Source organism: Marmota marmota, unplaced genomic scaffold (assembly GCF_001458135.2).
Source record: "Marmota marmota marmota unplaced genomic scaffold, marMar, whole genome shotgun sequence".
In the NCBI taxonomy this organism is placed as follows: domain Eukaryota; kingdom Metazoa; phylum Chordata; class Mammalia; order Rodentia; family Sciuridae; genus Marmota; species Marmota marmota.
This window is the reverse complement of record NW_026000305.1, coordinates 5588376-5611116: the sequence shown is the minus strand read 5'-3', so window position 1 is coordinate 5611116 and position 22741 is coordinate 5588376. Positions and strand designations below refer to the sequence as shown.

The following is a 22741-nucleotide window of genomic DNA, read 5'->3' as shown; positions in this document are numbered from 1 at the left end:
TCTTGCCAATATTTATTGTTACTTGTATTCTTGATAATTGGCATTCTGACTGGAATGACATAAAATCTCAGTGTAGTTTTAATTTGCATTTATCTAATTACTAGAGATGCTCAACATTTTTTTATTTTATTTGTTGATCAATTGTATGTCTTCTTCTGTGAAGTACCTGCTCAGTTCCTTTGCCCATTTATTGATTGGGTAATTTATGGGGATTTTTTGGTGTTAATTTTTGACTACTTTATATATCCTGGAGATTAATGCTCTGAAGTGCAGATAAAAAGATTTTTTCTCATTCTGTAGGCTCTCTCTTTATGTTCTTGATTGTTTCCTTTGCAAAACAGCCATTTTCTTGGGTGTAGGCAAGACATACTGACTTATTCCCAAATATACTATGTGGAAAGGGGAGAAACAATGCAGAAACATGATAGATAGTCCCCTTACGAAGTAGACAAGCTTAATATCATCATTAATAACTCATGTTGCTATCATACGCTTTCTGATATGATATGAAGAAAAAGGCACTTATTTTGCTTTCTGGTATTTATCCCACAAGTACATAACCCCAGTCCAAATCATCAGAAAAACTGATAAGCCTGACTAGAGAGGAATTATAAAATACCTTACCAGTACTCCTCAAAGTGTCAAGGTCATGGAAAACAAGTCTGAGATACTGTCACAGACCAGATGAAACTAAGGAGTCATAATGACTAAAAGTAATATGGTATCCTGAAAGGGAACAAAAAAGGGAATTGTTGGAAAAACTTGTGAAATTTGAATAGGCTGGGGTTTAGTTAATAGTATTATACCAATGTTGATTTCATTGTTTTGACAGTTGTACCACTGGGAGGTAATATGTCAATAGGGAAAACTGAGTAAGGGATATTTGGGAACTCTGAATTGTATTTGCAAATTTTCTGTAGATCAAAACTTATTCCAGAGTTAACATGTATTCAAGTTAAAAGCTAAATAAGAAGTTTAGTGGCACTAAATTTAAAACAAAATTGGGTACTTGGTAAGTATTCATTATTTACTTTGTGTCAAGCTCTGTGGAAAGGCAGAAGCCCAAAAAGTGTGGCCCCTATATCCAGGTGGCTTATGAACAAACTGAAGACATGCAACTTTGGCATGTGCAATCATTGGCAAACATTGTTACCTGTGCTCTTTTCTTATCCTCATTTTTATTTTCCATGGTTTTAATTACCTGTGGTCAGCTGTGATCCAAAATGTTAATGGAAAAATCATAGAAATGATTCATAAGTTTTAAATGAAATCTCATGACATTCTGCTTATCCTACCCAGGATGTAAATTATTCCTTTGTTCTGCACATACATGTAAGTACTACCTGCCCATGACAGTCAAAAGAGAGAGAGCATATTCACGTGTCTTTTATTTCAGAATATTGCTGTAATTGTTCAACAGTATTATTACTGTTGTTAATCTCCAACTTTACCTGATTTGTAGGCTAAACAGTATTATAATTTCATATGTATAAGAAAAAAAACTGTGTGTGTGTGTGTGTGTGTGTGTGTGTGTGTGTGTCTGTATGGTTTGATACTATTTGCAATTTTAGCGCCCACTGGGGACCTTGGAACATATCTCCTGTGGTTAAGTGGTTGCTGTTTTGTTATTTGATTAAAATCCAAACACAGGACGTCAGAGGGAGAAGATGGAGTGGTCACTGAGGATATCATAGAAAGAACAGACCTGGATGAATAGGTTAGAATGACACTAGTGGAGAGAGGTACAGCATTAGTCATCCTTTCCCCTTAAACAAACATCTTTATTCTGTGCAAAGCTTAGTCAGTACTAACATAAATTTTTGAAATTTCCTCTTGGGATTTTCTGGGGAGGCTCTTTCTATCCCTTTATTATATGTTCTTATTTTAAAATGTATGTAGGAACAATTTTAGGCAAAATCTTAATAGTAGACAAAAAACTTCACTGTCTTCCTTACCTGTTTCTCTCTAGGCAGCCCTCCTTCCACTCCAATATCCATACTCCGCCCTTTGTGTGAACTCCAAAGCACTGAATCAGTAATGGTTAGAACTTCTGGCTTCAGGCATTTTAGGTATTTTAGGGCAGAATGGTACTCTAAATGTTCCTTATTTCACTGTGTGTGTGTGTGTATGAATGAATGAAAATATATATATATCCACTTTGGAAGGAATGAGAGGTGGAGTAAAGTGCATTCTGATTCTGGAAAAAAGCATGTACAGATGTGAGTTCCAAATAAGAAACAGCTGGATGACTAAATTATTTCATAACTGATCTGTCATAGTTAAGAAAAGCCTTTTTAACCCAGAAACTGCACATAATTGTACTTTCTTTAATATGACCACTCTAAGACCCAGCTCTCCTTTATTTTTTCTTTCTACACTAGAACATATTTTTGAAATTACTTAGCCATTAACATCTATTTAGAAGTGGTATTGCAGATATGACTTTGGTAGAAGTGCAGTTAAAAATAGGTAACAAAAATGGGGAATCATTTTTCTTTTTGTGGAAATAAAATAGTGAACCTTAGTTGTTCTCATGCTTCCACACCTTGGAACATCCATCAGGAAATTTCCAGAGATTATAAGTGAAGGTAGGAGATGAGTAGGAAAATTCTGGATAGTCATCTTAACTCAGACCTGCTTGTTATTGGTAAGGAGATATGAGTTACATGTTTGTGTGGCTTATTGTGACTAAAACACTTTAGAAAATGCTTCTGAACAGACAAACTGAAAATAAGTGTCTTTACTGTGGTTATGCATATAGGTTAAAAATAGGAAGTCAGTGACTTAAGGATTCAGGGTAGTTTTTATTTAAAAATACGCTTGGATCTCTCTGACTACTAGAGGACTTCACAAGTGGCAACATTTTACTGGTCTAGTGCCAGACATACTAAATAGGTTTTTAGATTTAATTTTCCTTTTAGGTGCTCTTTGTAAGTGGCTTATTAAAAGACTAAAACGGCAGCTTTACGTGCTGTTTGTTCAATCTTCTTTCACCCTGCTGTTAAATCCTTAGGCACAAGCTAGACAAAAATAGGCCTATTATTTTTCTAAAAAGTAAAGTGGGCCCTTTCAGGGTAGCATTTGAAATAAACAGAAACAACAACAGGAAGTCTGTATATCTGCATATCTCCTTGAGGAAGTTGAGTCACAAATTATAACCTGTTCAAAGAAAAAAAAATATAGACCCATATAATCATTTATTAATTTATAGATTTCAATTATATGTGATGAGTCTAGTAGCAGAGATTATGAACATCAATTTAGAAACTTTCCAACTTTATTTTGGAAAACTACACATTATTGTTCTAGTACCTTATGCTGTCACCTTTATGAGCTCAGTATTCACATTTGAGCAGTTTTAGTAAGCTATGTGTGTAGCAGGGGGTGCTAGGCATTGAACCCAGGACATGGTACATGCTAAGCATGTTCTCTCCCACCTAGCTATACCCCTAGCCCTTTCTTTAAAATTTAGTTTTGACACAAAGTTTCTGTTTCCCAGGGTGACTTTTAAATTTGCATCTTTTTGCCTTATCCTTCTGGGTAGCTGGGTATTAAACTTTACTGAAAATATTTACCTTTCACTTAAAGTATAGATTACTTGCAACATGGGTGGAGGATTTAGCATTTGTGCCATCATTTCTAAGCTTAGTCTAAGTACCTTTGCTAACAGCAATAAATGCTTGCTCTCAGTTCTCTCATTGGCTTTGTTCTTCATTGGGCCCCTCTTATTTAATCATCTATTATTGTTACCTTAGCTACAATTTTAAATAGCATGTTGTAATTGAACTTTTAAATATGTCTTAGTCTAATCTTACCCACCACATTGTAATATTGGGGAGATATAACTGATATTTTTCTTTAGACATTACAGGGTACCTAGTAAAAATTTTTGGGTACCACCAAAAAAGCACCCAAGAAATATTGTTAATTCCTAAGTATAATTTCTGACTATCATTTAGAGAATAGTCATAACCTCTGTCATTGTTCATTAAAGGGTCAGTAGAGAAATATGACAGGTAGATTATAAAACAAGGCAAAATCCTCACTTTGATTTGTTTTGTGGTAGGTTGGCACTTTTCTTTCATGCAAATTATCTCTTTTTTTTTCCTTTGAAGTATTATAGTAACTTTTTTTTCTTCCTTTAGTACTTAGAACATTAATACCAATACCCTTCTGAAGCAGAAACCTTGTCAGTCTCTTGTCTTTAAAAGAAACTTGACCCTTGGCATGAAAGCACAGATCTTATTGAAGCTTATTGGATGGTAGTTGTTTCATTCAAGCAACAATTTTTCAATATCCCAGCTCTTTATCTTTGGAGGAAAGAAAAATGTTTTTTTTCCCCATCTCATTCCACCATCTTTTCTACCCCCATGCCCCCTCCCTTCCCCTCCTCCCTTTTGCCTTATCTAAAGTTCTAGAGGGGAGAATACTTTGAATTTCAAATCTGACATGTGCACAGAAATGACTTGACATACTTTGGGTGGAGGTAAGGGGTGTGGTTTACTCTTTGAAACAGATTGCCTTAGATTCCTGGACAGTGCCATTGCACACTTTAAAATGCATTTGTATGCTAAAAAGGTTATCAAAAGCCTTTTACTCTAAAATAATTTTTTACTCATTCTTTTTAGATACACATGACAGTAAAGTTTGACATATTTATACAAACATAGAGTATATCTTATTCTAATTGGGATCCCAGTCTTGTGGTTGTACATGATATAGAGATTCATTGTGGTGTATTTATATATGTACATAGGAAAGTTGTGTCAGATTTATTCCCCTGTCTTTTTTTATTTATACCAAGTGAAATAAGGCAAAGTTATTTTTGTAGGAAATTTAAATTATTCCTTAGCTAACCCTTATGTCATCCGTTTTTTTTTTTTTTTCTTCATGGCAACATTTAGTTTTTATTCATATCTGTTCATTGTATATTTTATTTCAAGTTCCATTACGGAAATTAGACAACTACTTAGGCATCAATAGATGCCTCCTGTCTGGGAGTTTTGTGGAGAAAATATATCTATAGACGTAGCAAAGAGGCAGCAACTCTTTTGGGGGGTTGTGGGGGCGGTACCAGGAATTGAACTCAGGGGCATTTGACCACTGAGCCACATCCCCAGCCCTATTTTGTATTTTATTTAGAGACAGGGTCTCACTGAGATGCTTAGCACCTCACTTCTGCTGAGTCTGGCTTTGAGTTTGTGATCCTCCTGCCTTAACCTCCCGAGTTGCTGGGATTACAGGAGTGTGCCACTGTGCAGTAAGTCTTTATAGATAGAATAACGCTTCTTGGAAAAAATAAATTTGTGAAATTTTGTACTTACATATATGATCAAGTTAAGAAACAGTTGTTTGTTTGTTTTTTAACATTCCATGAAGAGTCGAAGCTGAACAAATGTTCATATTTGCCATGGCAGACATATTAACAAATTATGATTATGGCATATTCTGTTCAGCCTAGAGAGATATAGAGTACTTTAGTAGGCATGTGTTATTGTTGTCAGACAATCTCAGAGCGTGGGAGAAATACCTGTGGTACAGAGCTTATGGATGGAAGGTAAAGATATCAGAGAAGGTATATAATCATGCTTATGATACCAGGTTAGGCCACCATCTTAACACCATATTCTCAACATAGCAAGCATTAAATAAAGTGGGAAAGGCCTCAAAGGGTCATTTATTATCTTAAAGGCCTTTTGCCCTTTCTTCACATAAACATGACAGATGGTATTTCTCCCAGGTTCATATAGAATTCTTAGCACATTAGCTATCCTTACCTCTTAATCCCCCTAAAAATCTGTTGGAATGTTGGGTTCCTGAATGTATCATATAAATGGGACATCTTTATATCTACACAAATTTGTAAATATGCTGATAATTGAAAATTACTTGACATATTACATATAGACTGAATTCTCCTGCTCTTAAGGTTGAAAATCACCAATTTAATTGAACTTTTCATCAAGTATACTAGTTCAGTGGATACTGATTCTTTACACTGACTTTCTTCAAAATGCAAAAGAAAATATATGTTATATTTAGGAATGAAAGTTTACTTTCATTTATATATGCCAGTGAGGAAATAGCATTCCCATGAAGAATATTACCTAGTAGTAAATTATGATGAATTATTGCTTATCTTTTTCCCTTTTTTATTTTTTTAAGATATACATGACAGTGGAATGTATTTAGACATTAAATATTCATGGAGTATAACTTATTCTTTAGGATCTCATTCTTGTGGTTGAATATGACATGGAGTTACACTGGCACTTTATTCATATATGAACATAGGAATGTTATATGTGATTCATTCTTCTGTCTTTCCTATTCCCATACTTTCTCCCTTTCCTTCATTCCCCTTTGTCCAATCCAATGAACTTCTATTGGCCCTCATTGTGTGTTGGGATCTGCATATCAGAGAGAACATGTGGCCTTTGATTTTTGGGGATTGGCTTATTTTTAAAGAAGGTTATTCAGTATTCTTATCTAAATAATCTTTAGAAATTCCAGTTTCTGTTGGAAGAATTTGAGAATTTTTTTAACCTGGTGTTATGAGATGAGAAAGAGACTATTTATCCACAATCACATGCAACTTGTACAAAAATACAACCTCTATGTGCATGTATACATGTGTGGGGGGAGTGGGAGGTGTAAATCGTAGAGACGGGACTTGACTATGAATTTCATTCATTCTTCTTTTCTTCGTACTCTTGATTGAACCCAGGGGTGCTCTGCTCCTAAGCTACACCCACAGCTTTTTTTTTTTTTTTTTTTTTTTTAAAGAAAGACTCTTGCTAAATTGATGAGGCTGGCCTTAAACTTGCAATTCTCCTGCCTCAGCCTCCTGAGTCATTAGAATTATAGGCCTNAAAAAAAAAAAAAAAAAAAAAAAAAAAAAAAAAAACACAGCAAAACTACTAAATAAAAAGGGAAAACCATATTTTCTGTGAAATCATAAATTTTGGTCCATGTTTGAATTCATTTCTGCTATTTCACAAACCAACTTTTGTCAAATTAGAAAAACAAAAACTACAAAAGCTATTTGCTCAGAAGTATGATTTCTTGTCCTTTGTGTCCTAGATTAAGAAGAAACAGCAAGATGTGCTTGGTTTCTTAGAAGCCAACAAAATAGGATTTGAAGAAAAAGATATTGCAGCCAATGAAGAGAATCGGAAGTGGATGAGAGAAAATGTACCTGAAAATAGTCGACCAGCCACAGGATACCCCTTGCCACCTCAGATTTTCAATGAAAGCCAGTACCGTGGGGTAATGAAACAATTTAAATTATTGTTTATTAAAATAGATCACCTAAAACCTATACTACTCCTTTCACCATCATCTCCAAATCTGCGTGTGTATAGTCATTTCTCTCGCATGCAGTCATTTGCCCACTATATTAATACTAAGCAACTGTATTATTATGACTTCTAGTAAGAAGCAAATGTTTGAATCATCCACAGAAAATAGAAACTTTAGACATACAATTGGCTTTATATTTCTGCAATCTTTTTTGAGGGGGAGGGTTACTGGTATTGAACTCTGGGGTACTCGGCCACTGAGCCACCTCCACACCCTTATTTTGTATTTTATTTAGAGACAGGGTCTCACTGAGTTGCTTAGCATCTTGCTTTTGCTGAATCTGGCTTTGAACTCACACTCCTCCTGCCTCAGCCTCCCAAGCCACTGGAATTCAGGCATGTGCCGCCACTCCCAGCTAGCTTTCTATTTCTTCATCTTAATTCCAGCCAGAACAATTATATTGTTTCTGGTGTGTCTATGGCAATGTCTTTGAAAAGAAGTTAGCTGCTTTATTTATTTAGATTAAAATTAGTTTGAAAGAGAAATATCTTTTTCTGCTTAAAGTTGGTAATGCTTGCCATTTTTTTTTTATCATTAATGGATTTGCTTAAAATTTTAAATAAGTTCATTGAAACCATACAAGGAATGAGAAAAGCAAAGTATTGAGTTTTTGCTCTTTTTCAGACTTTGAAGTATATCATGTCATTTATTTTTCACATTAAACACAGAGTAGTTGTGTTCATCCTTATTTTCTCGTTCCCTATGAATTTAACTATTTTCCATAGCCTATGGCCATTCTAGGCACTGTGGCAAGTACAAGTGTAAATAAAATAGTTTCTTTTTTTGAGGAGCTTTAGGGGAGTAGAATGTGGAAAAAAACATGCAAAAACCAAAAAATTATAATGGTTATGAAGCTACATACAAGTAATGGCATGGTACAAAAACATATAAAAGGGTTATAGGAACTTGCAGTAAAGAAATGTTTATGTTGCTAGGTACTCAGGCTTAGCATGTCTGAGGAACAAATGTTTTTAGAGACACCAGTCCAAATCTTCTACTTCTTAGATATGACTGAGAATGACACTTTTGGTAGAGAGACTTTTGTGTGCCACTTCAGAGCATATAGATGAGGAATATGACAAAAATGGAAAAATTCATTTTTGCAAAGTATTTTCTTTGTTAGTGAATTTGTCGGTTCTAAAAGTAACATGGGAATTTCATTTGCTGCTATAGAAGAGAGCCTAGCTGCAAAGATATACTCTACAGATAGTGATAGCAGTTAGAATATTCTGTTGTATAATGAAATTTATATATATGTTCAATATGAATATACATTTTGAATATATTTTTTTGAAATTTCTGCAAATCAGTGAAATTCAGGAACTAGAAGAGGCTTCAGAGTTCATCCAGTCCAATCCAAGCCAACTAGTAGTCTTGACCTCTCCATTTTTTAAATTTTAATATTTTAAAAAAATGTACACGTGAATTTGTACATATTTATGGGGTACCATATGAGATTTTTGATACATAGTATGCATTCTGTCACAATAAACTAGGGCATACATCTCTTTCTCCTCAATCAACTATCATTATTTCTGTTGAAAACATTGAAAGTCACTTTTTTTTTAAAGAGAGAGAGAGAATTTTTTAATATTTATTTTATTTGTATGTGGTGCTGAGGATCGAACCCAGCGTCCTGCGCATGCTAGGCGAGCGTGTTACCGCTTGAGCCACATCCCCAGCCCAAATGTCATTTATTTTTGATCATGCAGTTTGTGTGTGTGTGTGTGTGTATGCTTACCATAGTCCCTAAAATGTGAATGCATTGCTTGTGTCACTTTAAATTAATATTTAAATTACAGTTAATAGAGTTGGCTTTTGGTTTAAAGTTTTCTATGAATTTTAACACATGCATGGATTTGTATAGACTGTGTTCTAATCAGGACATAGAATCATTATCCAAACTCTCTAATGTCATCCCTTTAAAAAAGTTACCCACTTTGCTCACTCCTAACCCCTGGCAAACACTGATCTATTCCCATCACTATAATTTTATCCTTTTGACAAGGTCATAAATTGCCCAGGACTCACGCCTGGGCCATTAATTCAGAAACCAGACCCTTGTTCACAATTGGGGCTGAAGAAAAGACAAATAGACACACATAGAATGTAAAAGGGAAGACCCAGAGCTACCTCAGCACGTTTATTATATAGGTTTCATCAAATGGTAATTTGTGGGAAATTTTCAGCAAAACAGATAATCTGAAAGATGCAGAATTGACAAGATATTAGGGTCATCTTGTTTTGCTCAGAATTCTCTATTCCTGGGAGTTGGTGTCTGAACTCAAGGCCTCAACTGACAACTGCTATGTGCCTTTGCACATAGCCTCCCCTGCCAGCATCACCATAGCAACTGAGCCATCTTGACCTGCGCTTTTGCACAAGCAGCTCCCAGCACAATGCAGCCACGAGAGAATCAGAGGCCATGAATCAAATCACCACTCTCTCCACAATAAATGGATTCATAAAATGTGTAAATTTTTGAGACTGGCCTCTTGCAGTCAATTTAGTACATCTGAGATCCATCTAAGTTGTTACATTTATTAATAGTTTTTTTCCTTTATATTGCTGACTAGCATATCATTTTACACATTTACCATAATTTTACCACTACTTTCAGATTTTGGCAATTATGACTACAGCTGCATTAAACATTTGCATTCTTTTTTTGGGGGGGGGGGCGGATATCAGGGATTGAATCCAGGAGTCCTTAACCACTGAGCAACATTTCCAGACCTTTTTAGTTTTTATTTTGAGACAGGGTCTTGCTAAGTTGCTTAGAACCTCAGTATATTGCTGAGGCTGATTTTGAACTTGTGATCCTTCTGTCTCAGCCTCCCAAGTCACTGGGATTATAAACATGTACCACCATGCTTGACATTTTTGTATGAATACTGATTTTCATTTGTCAAGGGTAAATTCCAAGGAATCTGCCTCATATGGTAATTGCATTTTTACATTTTAAAACTGTCAAAATGATTTCAGATTGTCTGAGCCATTTTGCATTCTCAGGTATGATCATTCCTGATACTCAGTAATACTCTCAGTATTTGGTTTTGTCAGTTTTTGTTGTTTTGTTGTTTGCAGTACTGAGGATCAAACCAAAGGCCTTACACATGTTAGGCAAATGCTCTGCCACTGAGCTACATTCCCATCACTATTATCATTTTTTAAATCAAATTAAAAGATATGTCTTGGTGTCTCTTGGAATTTTTTTTGCAAATAAATCACTTTAATTGATTTATTTTTATTTTTGCCACCAAAGGCATATATCTGTAATAGAGAAAATTATAGGCATTTAAAGACTTAAAACAGGGGCTGGAGTTGTGTCTCAGTGGTAGAGCACTTGCCTAGCATATGTGAGGCCCTGGGTTCGATCCTCAGCACCACATAAAAATAAAAAAATAAAATAAATGTATTGTATTCATCTACAACTAAAAAATAAATATTTTTTTTAAAATAAAGGCTTAAAACATTTTAATATTTGATTCGCATATAACAAATAGTGGTAGCATTTCATTAGTTGCTTAGGAGTTGGAGAGAAGTAATCTTGAGCTCCCTCAATTGTTCAAGAACATAAAAAACAGTAGTTAAAATATATTAATATTAGGTTACAATTCTTTAAAGAATTGATAGAACATTGCTATTTCTATGTGAAAATAGTTTGACCTGACAGCGAAAACCATTGTAATTACATTTTAAAAAGTTAGCCAGGCATAGTGGTGCACACCTGTAATCCCAGCAATTTAGGCGGCTCAGGCAGAAGGATCATGAGTTCAAAGCCAGTCTCAGCAATGGCAAGGCGATAAGTAACTCAGTGAGACCCTGTCTCTAAATAAAATACAAAATAGGGATGCAGCTCAGTGAACCCCTGAGTTCAATCCCTGGTACCAAAAAAAAAGTAAAAATAAAACCCATAATAATTGCCATGAACAGGTAGGATTTATTTTCATATTTCAAGGATATACATATCAAAATAATTATGTTGAGCAGCCAAGATGAATAATATGAATATCTCTTATGAAAAATCATAAAGGTAAGTTTTGGGATCCTTTTTTTTCTACCAGTGCTCAATATCAAACCCAGGGCCGTATGCATGCCAGTCAGATACTCCACCACTAAGCCACATCCCAGCCTTGAAATCCACTTTTTTATTTATTGGTTCTTTTTAGTTATACATGACAGTAGAATTTATTTTGATATAATTATAAAAGCAGGGAATATAACTTGTTCTAATTCAGTCCCCAGTACTTCCCCTTCCCCTCCCCTGATTCTCCTCCCCCTGTTCCCTTCCCTCTATTTTACTGATCATTCTGCTGTTTACTTATAGTTATTTTTAAAATTAGTATCTTTTAGATATACTTTATGGTAAGATTCACTGTGATACACACACACACACACACACACACACACATACATAGGAATGTTATGTCAGATTCATTCCACTGTCTTTCCCTTTTCCATCCCTCCTCCCTTTCCTTCATTCCCCTTTTCTGCTCCATGGATCTTTCTTTTTATTCTTTTTGTTGCCATCCCCCTTATTTTGAATTAGTGTCCATTTTATCAGAGAAAATATTCAACATTTGTCTTTTTGGAACTGGCTTATTTTAATTAGCATGATAGTCTTTAGTTCCATCCATTCACCAGCAAATGTCATGAAATCATTTTTCTTTATGGCTGAGTAGTATTCCATTGTGTATATGTCCTACATTTTCTTAATCCATTCATCTGTTAAAAGGCACCTCAGTTGGTTCCATAGCTTAGCTATTGTGAATTGTATTGCTCTAAACATTGATGTGGTTTAATTTGCATTTTGCTTAATGGTTTATGGTATTGAGCATCCATTCAAGGGCTTATTTCCATCCTTATAGCCTGTTAAGTGTCTGTTCAGTTAATTCACTTACTTTGAAATGGGCTATTTATTTTATCACTGTTCAAATTTGTGAGTTTTATTTATTCTGGATACAGTTTTTTTCCTATGTATGCATTTTGCAAATATTTTCCTACCTGTAACTCATCTTTTTATTCTCTCAGCAGTGATTTTCATAAAACATTTTTTAAGAAATTCTGATTGTTTTGAAAGAAATTCTGAATATGAGGAAAATTACTCTCTGATGGTTTCTGGGAGTAAGGTCCAAACGTTTGAGGGGTGTCATTGGCTTGAGAAGCTCTGAACTCAGATCCTCCAAATGCCCAGAAAAAATAAAAAGTACTTGGAATGAACTTTATATTTGGTAATCTATTGGTGAGGCACTCTCTAGAGAAACCAGCAAATAATGAAATTTTTTAAGCTTTAATAAATCAGCCAAAATTCCAGGCTTCTTTCTATATGCTTAAATATCCAATTGTCCAGATGCAGACAATGACTGTTTCTGAGTATTTTTACTATTGATTATAAGTCATCGTCAAATTTAGGCAAGTCTGCTTATTAATTTTGGAGAAGTTAGTTTGGTATTTTACAGGGTGGCAGTGGGAAGCCTAACCAAACTCAGTTGTATGAGGCTTCTCTTGGATCCCAAAGGCAGAATCCTCTTAGTCTTTTTGTTGCTCTTGTGGTCATATTTCATGAACATCTCATTCCCCTCCCCCAAATATGGCACAGACTCACCATTCTTCTGGCATTTAAAGATAATATTTGGTCTATGAAAAAATCTTCATCTCAATGAATAATGGAAGAGAAGTTTGGAGTACTGGCACAACAGTCTCCCACCAGAAATATTCTCTTACTGGCAAATAGTTAACTATTTGGGGTAGTGGAGGAAGCTGCAAGCAGATATAAATTCTAAGTGATACAGAAAAAAACATTCTGCAGTTTGGGCCACAAAGACTAGAGATTGAAAAACCTGTCTCTTTACTATTCCTTCCAGAATTCTAGCATTATGGAAGTTAGCCTGTCTGCCCCCCATGACACAATTGATCAAACAGTTAGGTTGTTATAAATAAATTTCTTTCCTTTGTTAGTTTCACAGTGCTAATTATTATTGCCTTCTTTTCACCAAGGACTATGATGCCTTCTTTGAAGCTCGAGAAAATAATGCAGTCTATGCCTTTTTAGGCTTGACAGCACCACCTGGTTCAAAGGTATGATTTGGTTTTCCCTGCTTTATAGATCATTTTATTGTTGCTAGGTTTTTTAATTAGTAATATTCTGTTATTTATTAAGCATGTAGATTGAGTCAAAGGCATTGCATCATTGCTAAAAGTCCCTATTCTGCATTCAATGAAGCCTTAGTAGGACAGATGTGTGTAATCATACACATAAAGCTATAAAATGTTTGTGTAAAAAGTATATGGTAGGTGGAGTGATCTCCCTATCAAGATACCAAAGGCCAATTTCATAATTAACCATTCAAAAATAAGTGATTAGCAGTTGCTAAAATTCCTACAAATCCAACTGTCTGCAAGAACAGCATGTCTTAGTTGTAATGGTAATCTCTCTCCTTAGTGGGCTCATTATATTTGTGTGAGAGCTAATGGTATTTACTTGTTCAAGTTAAGTAAGACTTTTGAGTTACAAAACTGTTCACTAAATTGCTGGCTAAATTTGGGATATTTTTCCTGCCAAAACAAATTGACTTTTCCAGTGGCAATGTTCCCAGGAGAGACCAAATAAAGAAAACTAAAAGGAAATCGCCTATCTAATGAAATGTCTTGAAGCTATGAATTCTAAATATACCTTTGCCTTTGCAATAGGACCTTCTGTACACAAATTAGTTTAATCAAAATATAAAGCCCCTGTTTTATCAAACTGTCTTATGCTCTTAGCAATGGATTTCATGTTTAAAAGGTTATTTAAACTCCAGCTCCTTCTCCAATTTTGATATCTTATGTTATTGTCTGTGTGTTCACTAGATATCATTTTATTAGCATTTTGTATTACTGTGAAATTGTTTCCTTGCCAAACTTTATTTTCCCATGAATAAAATGTCACATTTTAGGTTTTGTATACTTTCAGTCATAACAAAATTTAGGTAAGGCACTTTGGCTTAATTAAATTAATAAGACCCAGGTTAAGTTGTTGTGTTAGTGCAGAGAAAGGAAGAATAAAAGAAAACATAATGTTTTCTGTGGTGGTTAACTTCCTCTCCTTCAGTTAAATTTGTCATTCACTCATTCATTCAACAAGTATTTATTGAGTGTCAAGCATGGACATTAATAGTGGGACATAGACATAGAACACAGCATAGTACCTCATCCTAAGCATTTATAACCAAGTGGGGATATGTGCAAATAACTGTGTAACAAAGATTGTGTAACAATAATTTCAATTCAAAACACATTGTGCCAGGCATGGTGGTCCATGCCTGTAATCCCACAACTTGGGAGACTGATGCAGAAGGATAACAAGTTTGAGACTAGTCTCAGAAATTAAGTGAGATGCTGCATCAAGATAAAAAAAAATAGGTGCTGGAGACATAGCTCAGATGTTGAATACCCTTAGGGGTTCAATTGTCAATACTGCAAAAAAGAAAGAGAAAAGAAAAAGAAAACAAAAGATACATGATTGTTTAAGACTGATATGACAGATTATTGTAGGAGTTAAGAAATAATCATAAATTTCTACTAAGGAGATTAGGGAAGTTTTCACAGAGGAGAATGGCATGTTAGTTACTGGTGATTCCAAAATAATGAAGGCACCATTCACAGGGTTAGCAATAGAAACCACTGAATTGGGGGGTGTAGTTTCACATGAGAATATGTTCAGGGAGCAGAGTGTAGTACAATATAACTTCACAATAGGTAATATTAAATAGAGAAGGTGAGACTGGCTAGGTAGATTGGGGCCAGATTATGATTGCTATACTAGGTAGTTTCACTTTTACCTCTGTGTATCCAAAAGGAATTGGAGAAAGCAATGATGTTATTATTTCAGTATTTTAGCAATAATTGAGATGGTTGTGTATATAAGAATTGGAAGGGTTTGAAGCTACCAGTATGGTGACTGGGAAATGAAACGAAAGCCATTAAGGAAGAGAGAGAGAGAGAGAGAGAGAGAGAGACAGACAGACAGACAGACAGACACAGACCAAGACCCCCAAGGTGAAAGTTAGTCTTAGAAAGGAGAGAACATGTGATGTTCTGCAGAGATTGAAAGGAATGAGAAGAGGTGTATTAAAAAGAGAAATTTTAATATGTGGGAAGGTCAGGAAAGTTTAGGTTTGAAAGTATTCTAACTTCAGTGTGAAGCAGGAAGAGAAGCTACCTGTTAGGAGTGAGGGGACATTTGCAACATTAGAATTTTGAGAAGAATGAAAGAATTCTCTTGTTGAGGATAGGCAAATATATAGAAATAACTGAACGAGGGCCCAGTGAAAATTAAAATTGATGAACCCATGAGCCAGTCAGCTTGGTGATAGTTTTTTTGTTTGTTTGTTTGTTTTTTGTCTATCATAGTTTAAACCTGGGAGTAGGAGTAGAGGAGAACAACAGGGGATGTTATAAAGGATTAGATAAAAGGAAGCTGATGCCAGGTGCAGTGGTGCAGACCTATAATCCCAGCAGCTCAGGAGGTTGAGGCAGGAAGATGTGAGTTCACAGCCAGCCTCAGCAATTTAGTAAGGACCTAAGCAACTCAGTGAGACTCATCTCTAAATAAAAATATAAAAAAAGGGCTGGGGATGTGGCTCAGAGCTTAAGTGCCCCTGGGTTCAATCCCCAGTACAAAAGAAAAAAAAAGAGAGTTGATATCTTGGGTTAATAACAGGAGGTCGAGAATTGACAATGGACATGAAGGTTGGATTGATAATAGGGAGATTTCAAATGTTATATTTAATACATTGGATGGGGGTTGTAGCTCAGTGGTAGAGTGCTTGCCTAGAATGTGTGAGGCACTGGGTTCGATCCTCAGCACCACATAAAATCAAATAAAGATATTTTGTCCATCTACAACCAAAATATTTAAAAAATATTTAATATGTTTTGTCAAGACTAAAAGTGATAAGTTTTATATCAGAATATCATTTTCCATTCTTTAGCTCAATTTTCAAAGTCCTCCGCATTGAACAGGACAATGAGCCTTCAAGAAAGAACTGTCTGAACATAAAGTATGTTAAATAGGAAATACAGCTAGTAGCCCACATTGGAAAAGTATTCTGAAAGTAAAAGAAATGTGGTAAAATGAAATGCAGTTTTCTTCTATGAAATCAGCAAAATTAAAACAAAATGATAATAATCTGTGCTGAGAAGAGTTCATTGAAATAAATATTCAATTCAGTACAGGAGGTAGTAAAAATTTAGAAAAAACAGAAGGGCAAAATACATATCAAATACTTCAAAAATGTTCATATTCTTCTATGGTTTAGATCATGAGGTGTTCTCAGAAGTTTATGTATGAGACAGTACTAGAAATGTTCAGATGTGAAATCATTAGATGATTAGATATGTAACCTAATAAGCAGTTCAGTCCACCAATATAGATTAATTTGGTGGTAACTGTAGGTGGGTAGGGTTTGGCTGGACGAAGTAGGTTTGGGGTGGGGGGTGCTATCTTTAGGATTTATATTTTGTCTCTGGTAAGCAGAGATATCTCTCTCTCCCTCCCTCCTCCTCTCTCTCTCTCTCTCTCTCTCTCTCTCTCTCTCCCCCTCCCCCTCCCTCTCCTCCCTCTCTCTCTCTCCCCTTTCTGTTGCCGATTTCTGAGCTGCTTTCCTCTGCCATTCCCTTCTGTCATGATGTTCTCACCTTGGGCCCAAGGTATAGAATAGGCTATCTATGAATTGAACCTTTTATACCATGAGCCAAAATACACTTATCCTCTTCTGCCTTATTCTTGTAACAGTGACAAAAAAGCTGACTAAATCACACTTTAATGATTTCACATTGGGTATTATAGTCTAATGAATGTAGGAAAATCTTATGGATAAAACCACAAATCAACATGTAAAACTTAGCAAGTTACATGTTTAACAGAAGGGACAACCAAATTAATCCACCAAAATTCTAATACTTGAGAAAAACATCTTAGTAAAGGACAGATTTATTTTGACTTATTGTTTTGGATGTTTCAGTCCATGACCACTTGTTCCCATTGCTTTGTGCCTTTGGTGAAGCAGAACATCATGGTGGGGAGCAGGTGGTGAAGCATATTGGCTTACCTAATGCAGGTCAAGAAAGAGAGAAAGCAAGGAAGGAGCTGGGAACACAATATAAACTTCCAGAGCACATCTCCTATAGCATAGTTTCCTCTACCTCTAAAAGGTCCATTCCATTTTAAATATATCAGTGGATTAATCCATCAATGATATTGAATCCCTCATAAATGAATTACTGCCCAAAAGACCCATCTCTGCATTAGGGATCAAACCTTTAACCAAAATAGTTTGGGGGACTTTCTAGATCTAAACCATAGCACCACCTAAATGAACTTTGTGAATAAAAGTGCTATATATATTTTGAACTTTGGAAACTTGTTAACTATTGAAAATATAGGGTCAACAAAATAGTTAAATCTACTCAATGAACACATGCTGTCATTTTTTAAAAAATATATACACTAGTCCCTCTTTACCTACAATCTCATTTTCTAGTTTTGGTTACCTACAGTAATTGTGATCTGAAAATAGTACTGGAAAATTCCAGATGTAATTCATTAATTATAAATTGCTGCTCAGAATACTGTGATGAAATCACTCACCATCTCACTTCATCCCAACCCAGGAAATGAATCATCCCTTTGTCCAACTCATCCACTCTGTATGCACTACCTTCCCCCCATGTCAGTAGACAGAGGGACTACATTCATATGATTTTTATTATAATATATTGTTATCATTGTTCTATTATTATGGATGTTAATCTCTGTGACTAATTTATTATAAGTCAAGCTTTATTGAAGATATGGTTGTATAGGAATATATATAATCATAGTATAGGGTAGTGTGGTATTCTCTGTGGTTTCAGGCACCTACTGGGAGTCTTGAAGTGTGTCCTATATGAATAAGAGGAAACAAGAGTAGTTTGAGGGAAAAAATATTAAAATTAGTTCAAGAATAATTTCTATAGTATAATTTTCTAGTTGGATTTGTAACCTATAAATAGGACAAAAGGTGTGATTGAAAGGAACCATAGCCCATATGCATCTTTTTCTCTCATTCTTTGTTTCCAAATAATTAATATGCATACTCTTTACATTTAATTTTTTTTAAACTATTACACTTGAGAGTTTGATATTATTACCCTAAGTATATGTATGAAGACATGAATGGTGAGAAAATACTTTGTATACAATCAGTGACTTGAAAAATTGTGCTTTATATGTGTAATATGAAATGAATTACATTCTGCCATCATGCATAACAGATTAGAATAAATAATTTAATAAAAATAAATAAAAACTCTTTCTGAGAAATATTTTCATAAAACAAGGATTTTTCTGTAGAAGACAAAATATTTTTACATACATTTGTATATTTGATGTTTTTAAAAGTTACATAAATACTATAAATTACTGTTTCATTAATTCAAAAAATCTTAGCACTGAAATTTCTTGTTTTGCAGTGAAGGTGATGGTTTTGAGATATGAAATAAAATAATTTATATTTTTGCTAAAAAACAAACCTAGTGATATTTGTGCTGAAATGACTACCTTAAAGAAGTATGTTTACCAGTGTGTTCAGGGAATAGAGAGTGCTCGTTAGAGAAATGTTCTCATTAGCTTTGGTTGTATCATCATGCTCTAGGGAGGGACCATGGAGTCTTGCCTCTGCTGTGAAATTTGAAGGCAATCCTATTTCTGCTTAATTCATCATATTCTTACTGCATCTTCAAGACAGATAATGCTAGCTAAGGACTTGGATTGGGTTACTAGGGGAAAAAATAGAGGGAAAAAGGAAGAATGGATGCTTGTAATGGGGTGAGCATTTAGCTACACTTAACAGACATCTCATTCTATCCTTATATTATCCCTAAGAATTAAGTGTCACTAATACCATTCTACACAGGAGAAAAATGGAACTCCAATCATTAAATTTGTCCATAGATACATAATAATTGAGTAGCAGAATGAGAATTTGAATCCGGGATTACCTGACTCAAAACCATGGTCTGATATTTACATTAGGAATAGGGGAGAGTGCACCTCATATTCTTGTTTCTAAAGATTGCTGGTTGATTGGTTGACTTGTGATTCCATAAATATTGACTACTTTCTTTCAAGGAATAATAAAATTTGAATCAATTTATATGTTTTATTAATAAAATGTAAGTAGAAAAGTAAATAATTTATGATTTATTCTAAAGACTAATTACAAAGAATGTGATTTGCCTTTTAGTAATTTTTAATTAAGAAGTAAAATTGAAGAGCTGTGGAATTTATGACAAATTATAGCAAAGATTGATATGATATAACTTTAAGAGGCTAAACTGGTCTAAAATACTGGTTACTCAGAGGTATTGCATGCTCATAGGAAGAAAGACTTATATTATTATTATTATATAACTGCTTATACAACTGCTCCATGCTATATATTTTAAGCATTTGATGAATCTTGGTGTAAAATTTGTTTTCTGCTGGGACATTGTTGAAACTTGTTCTATAAAATGAAACAAGGTATATAATGTGAATAGAAGATCTATTCTTTTTTGAAGTTAGAAACTTCCCTTCCTTAATTCTGACTAGACATTTTAGAAAGTGATCAGTAGTATATTTCATCTGTTTTTTTTTTTTCATCTGTATTAAGGATGATTGAGCTGGGGATATAGCTTTGTTGGTAGAGTGCTTGCCTTGCGTTCACAAGGCCCTGGGTTCAATCCCTAGCACCACCAAAAAAAAAAAAAAAAAATCTATGGTGACCTTTCTTCTTCTGTTTTGCTTTTTTTGGAAGGGTGTAAAAGCCCATCATTTCTTTTTGCTTTTCCCCCTTCTAGGTTCATTTTGAAATATTCAGCTGCTCCTGTTTCCACCTTAGATCAACTCATCTTAAATTAATGACAGATTTTTCAAGATTGTTGTCTGGTATACTTGATTTCTGCAACCTAAGACTGATGTTACTTTTGCCACAAACCTTTTTTTAAAAAAAATATTTTATTTTGTTGTCGTAGTTGGACATAATACCTATTTTTTTTGTTTATTTATTTTTTATGTTGTGTTAAGGATCAAACTGGAGGCCTCACACATGCTAGGCGAGCACTCTACCTCTGAGCCACAACCCCAGCCCCTTGCCACAAATCTTTAGTTCAAAAAACTTGAAATTTATTTTGTTGAGAGCTAGAACATGTATGTAGTTTGGTTTAGAGTTCCTTATGCTAGGTTACCCACTGTCTAGAAGAGAAGGAAGACAACCTGATCTCTTCTGCCTACTGTCATGAAACATAAAAGTCACAATCCTTGAGTGGATAACCACATTTTCTAAGTAATTTAATCCTTAATTAAACAAAACTTAACAAAACTTTAGTTAACAATTTTTTGAAAACTCAGCTATTGTGAAAAATCATCAAAAAAAGAACTAGCTGACTCTTCTTAAATAAAATATCAATTATAAACTGTAAGTCACTTACTGTTATGGAATTTTTCCAAACCAGTAGTAATGATTAGATAGTTTTTATGTATTTCCAGAAAGCCATTTCCACTTTATATTTTTTTCTATTAGTAATTTTTAAAGTATTAATTTTGGGGGAGTAATTACTGTTTTTGAATATCCTTAGTAGTGTAACAAAAATACACATGGATATCACTTTATGTTCAAACATATTTGTTTTGTTTTTCATTTCAGGAAGCAGAAGCCCAGGCAAAGCAGCAAGCATGAACCTTAAGCATTCTGCCTTAAGCATCTTGAAAAATGAGTCTCCATTGCGTTTGTTAAATAAAAAAAAAAAAAAAATCTTGGCTTCAAAAGAAACAGGCTTAATGTTGAAATAAATAGTTTAGTTGGTGTTCTTGCATGCAAACAATCAAAAGGAAAGCATAATTAAAATGTGAAAATGATGGTGAGGAGAATGGGAGATGAACATACATTTTGAAGTAGGTATCGTAGGATAATATTGTATTGTGCCAAGGCATTTATGGACTTCACTGATTTTTACAGAAAACACACTTCTTTTTAAACTATTTTTTATTGCAGGTTAAGAATATCTAAAGGTTAACATTGAGAGAATCTGTCTCTTGTTCCCAAATTGCCTCATTAATTTTGGTGAACAAGAATGTGTACCTTTTTAATGTGATTTTATTGTGATTCAAAGTACTTACAGGTAATGTTTGTGATATGTTAAACATTGTAATTTCCTGGCATTCAAAACATTCCCATTATTTTGTAGAAGAAACTTCTATGTACTGAACCACAAGTTTTCCAAGCTTATAAATGTAGACTTTAATTGCATATTAGGGGATCAGAATAGGTGACTTCCCACAAAATCAAAGCCAAACAAGAAAATAATAAATGCTTTTAGTTGGCAAGTTCCTTCTTTAACTACACAGTTATGGAACCACATTTCTAAGTTGCTTGCTTCAGTGAAATGTTTATGTGTTTGTCATGGAAGAGGGATGACAAATAAATTTAAAATGGCATCCTCTTACAAAGAGCTTAGATACTTCATTAACTCTTATAAAATATGTTGGTACTTATTGCCCAAGATTTGATTGTTTGGGGTTTTGATAAAAAAATTTAGAGATTTTTCTCCCTTTAACAAAACTTTTTAATCATGAATGTCACTATCTCTTGATATATAACTTTTATGTTTAAATTTAGGCATATAGTGTGTGAGTACATTAATCTAAGTAGAGAGATTTTTCCTATGGTTCTATCAAAAAGTACAAGTATCAAATAAGCAGAGCAACATTTAAAATATTTTTGACAACTTTAAAAGATGAGAATCATGGCCTAAATCACTTACCAAGAAGATATTCACATTGTATGCTAGTTCCGTACTACTTTATTTCTACAAAAAACAAACACCTTTTACGTTAAAATACTTTATCGTATCTGTTGTTTGCAAGTCTGTACTCTTTGCAAAAATCAACATATAAGAAGATATGGCTTTGTTGACTGAGATTCAAATTTAATGTGATGCTTTGAAATAAAACTCACTACTTTTAGAAACCTAATTTGTGTGTTCCTGGAGTTTCTAAGTAATATAAATTTTATTTAATATAATTTAATTTTAGGTGAGTCCTATCTTTTTTAGAGTGTTGGGAAGGGAATAAAAGAGAAAATAATGGGAAGAAAACAATTTGAATGAAATTTCTAAGTTTTCTTTGTTTAATTGATTTTATTTTTTAAATACATGACAGCAGAATGCATTACAATTCTTATTACACATATAGGGCACAATTTTTCATATCTCTGTATATAAAGTATATTCACACCAATTCATGTCTTCATACATGTACTTTGGATAATTATGTCCATCACATTCCACCATCATTGCTAACCCCCTGCCCCCTACC

The 22741-nt window shown here is 34.2% G+C and overlaps 1 protein-coding gene across 1 annotated transcript in view; it reads left to right on the top strand.

Annotated features, from left to right (window-relative positions):
* Positions 1 to 22399, top strand: part of Sh3bgrl (SH3 domain binding glutamate rich protein like) — an 87006-nt gene extending 64607 nt beyond the window's left edge. The window contains exons 2-4 of the mRNA XM_015502135.2: positions 7084 to 7269; positions 13363 to 13443; positions 21072 to 22399. Coding sequence (XP_015357621.1) covers positions 7084 to 7269; positions 13363 to 13443; positions 21072 to 21104 — 300 coding nt within the window. The 3' untranslated portion in view covers positions 21105 to 22399. The remainder of the gene's footprint in view (positions 1 to 7083; positions 7270 to 13362; positions 13444 to 21071) is intronic.
* Positions 22400 to 22741: the final 342 nt, after the last annotated feature.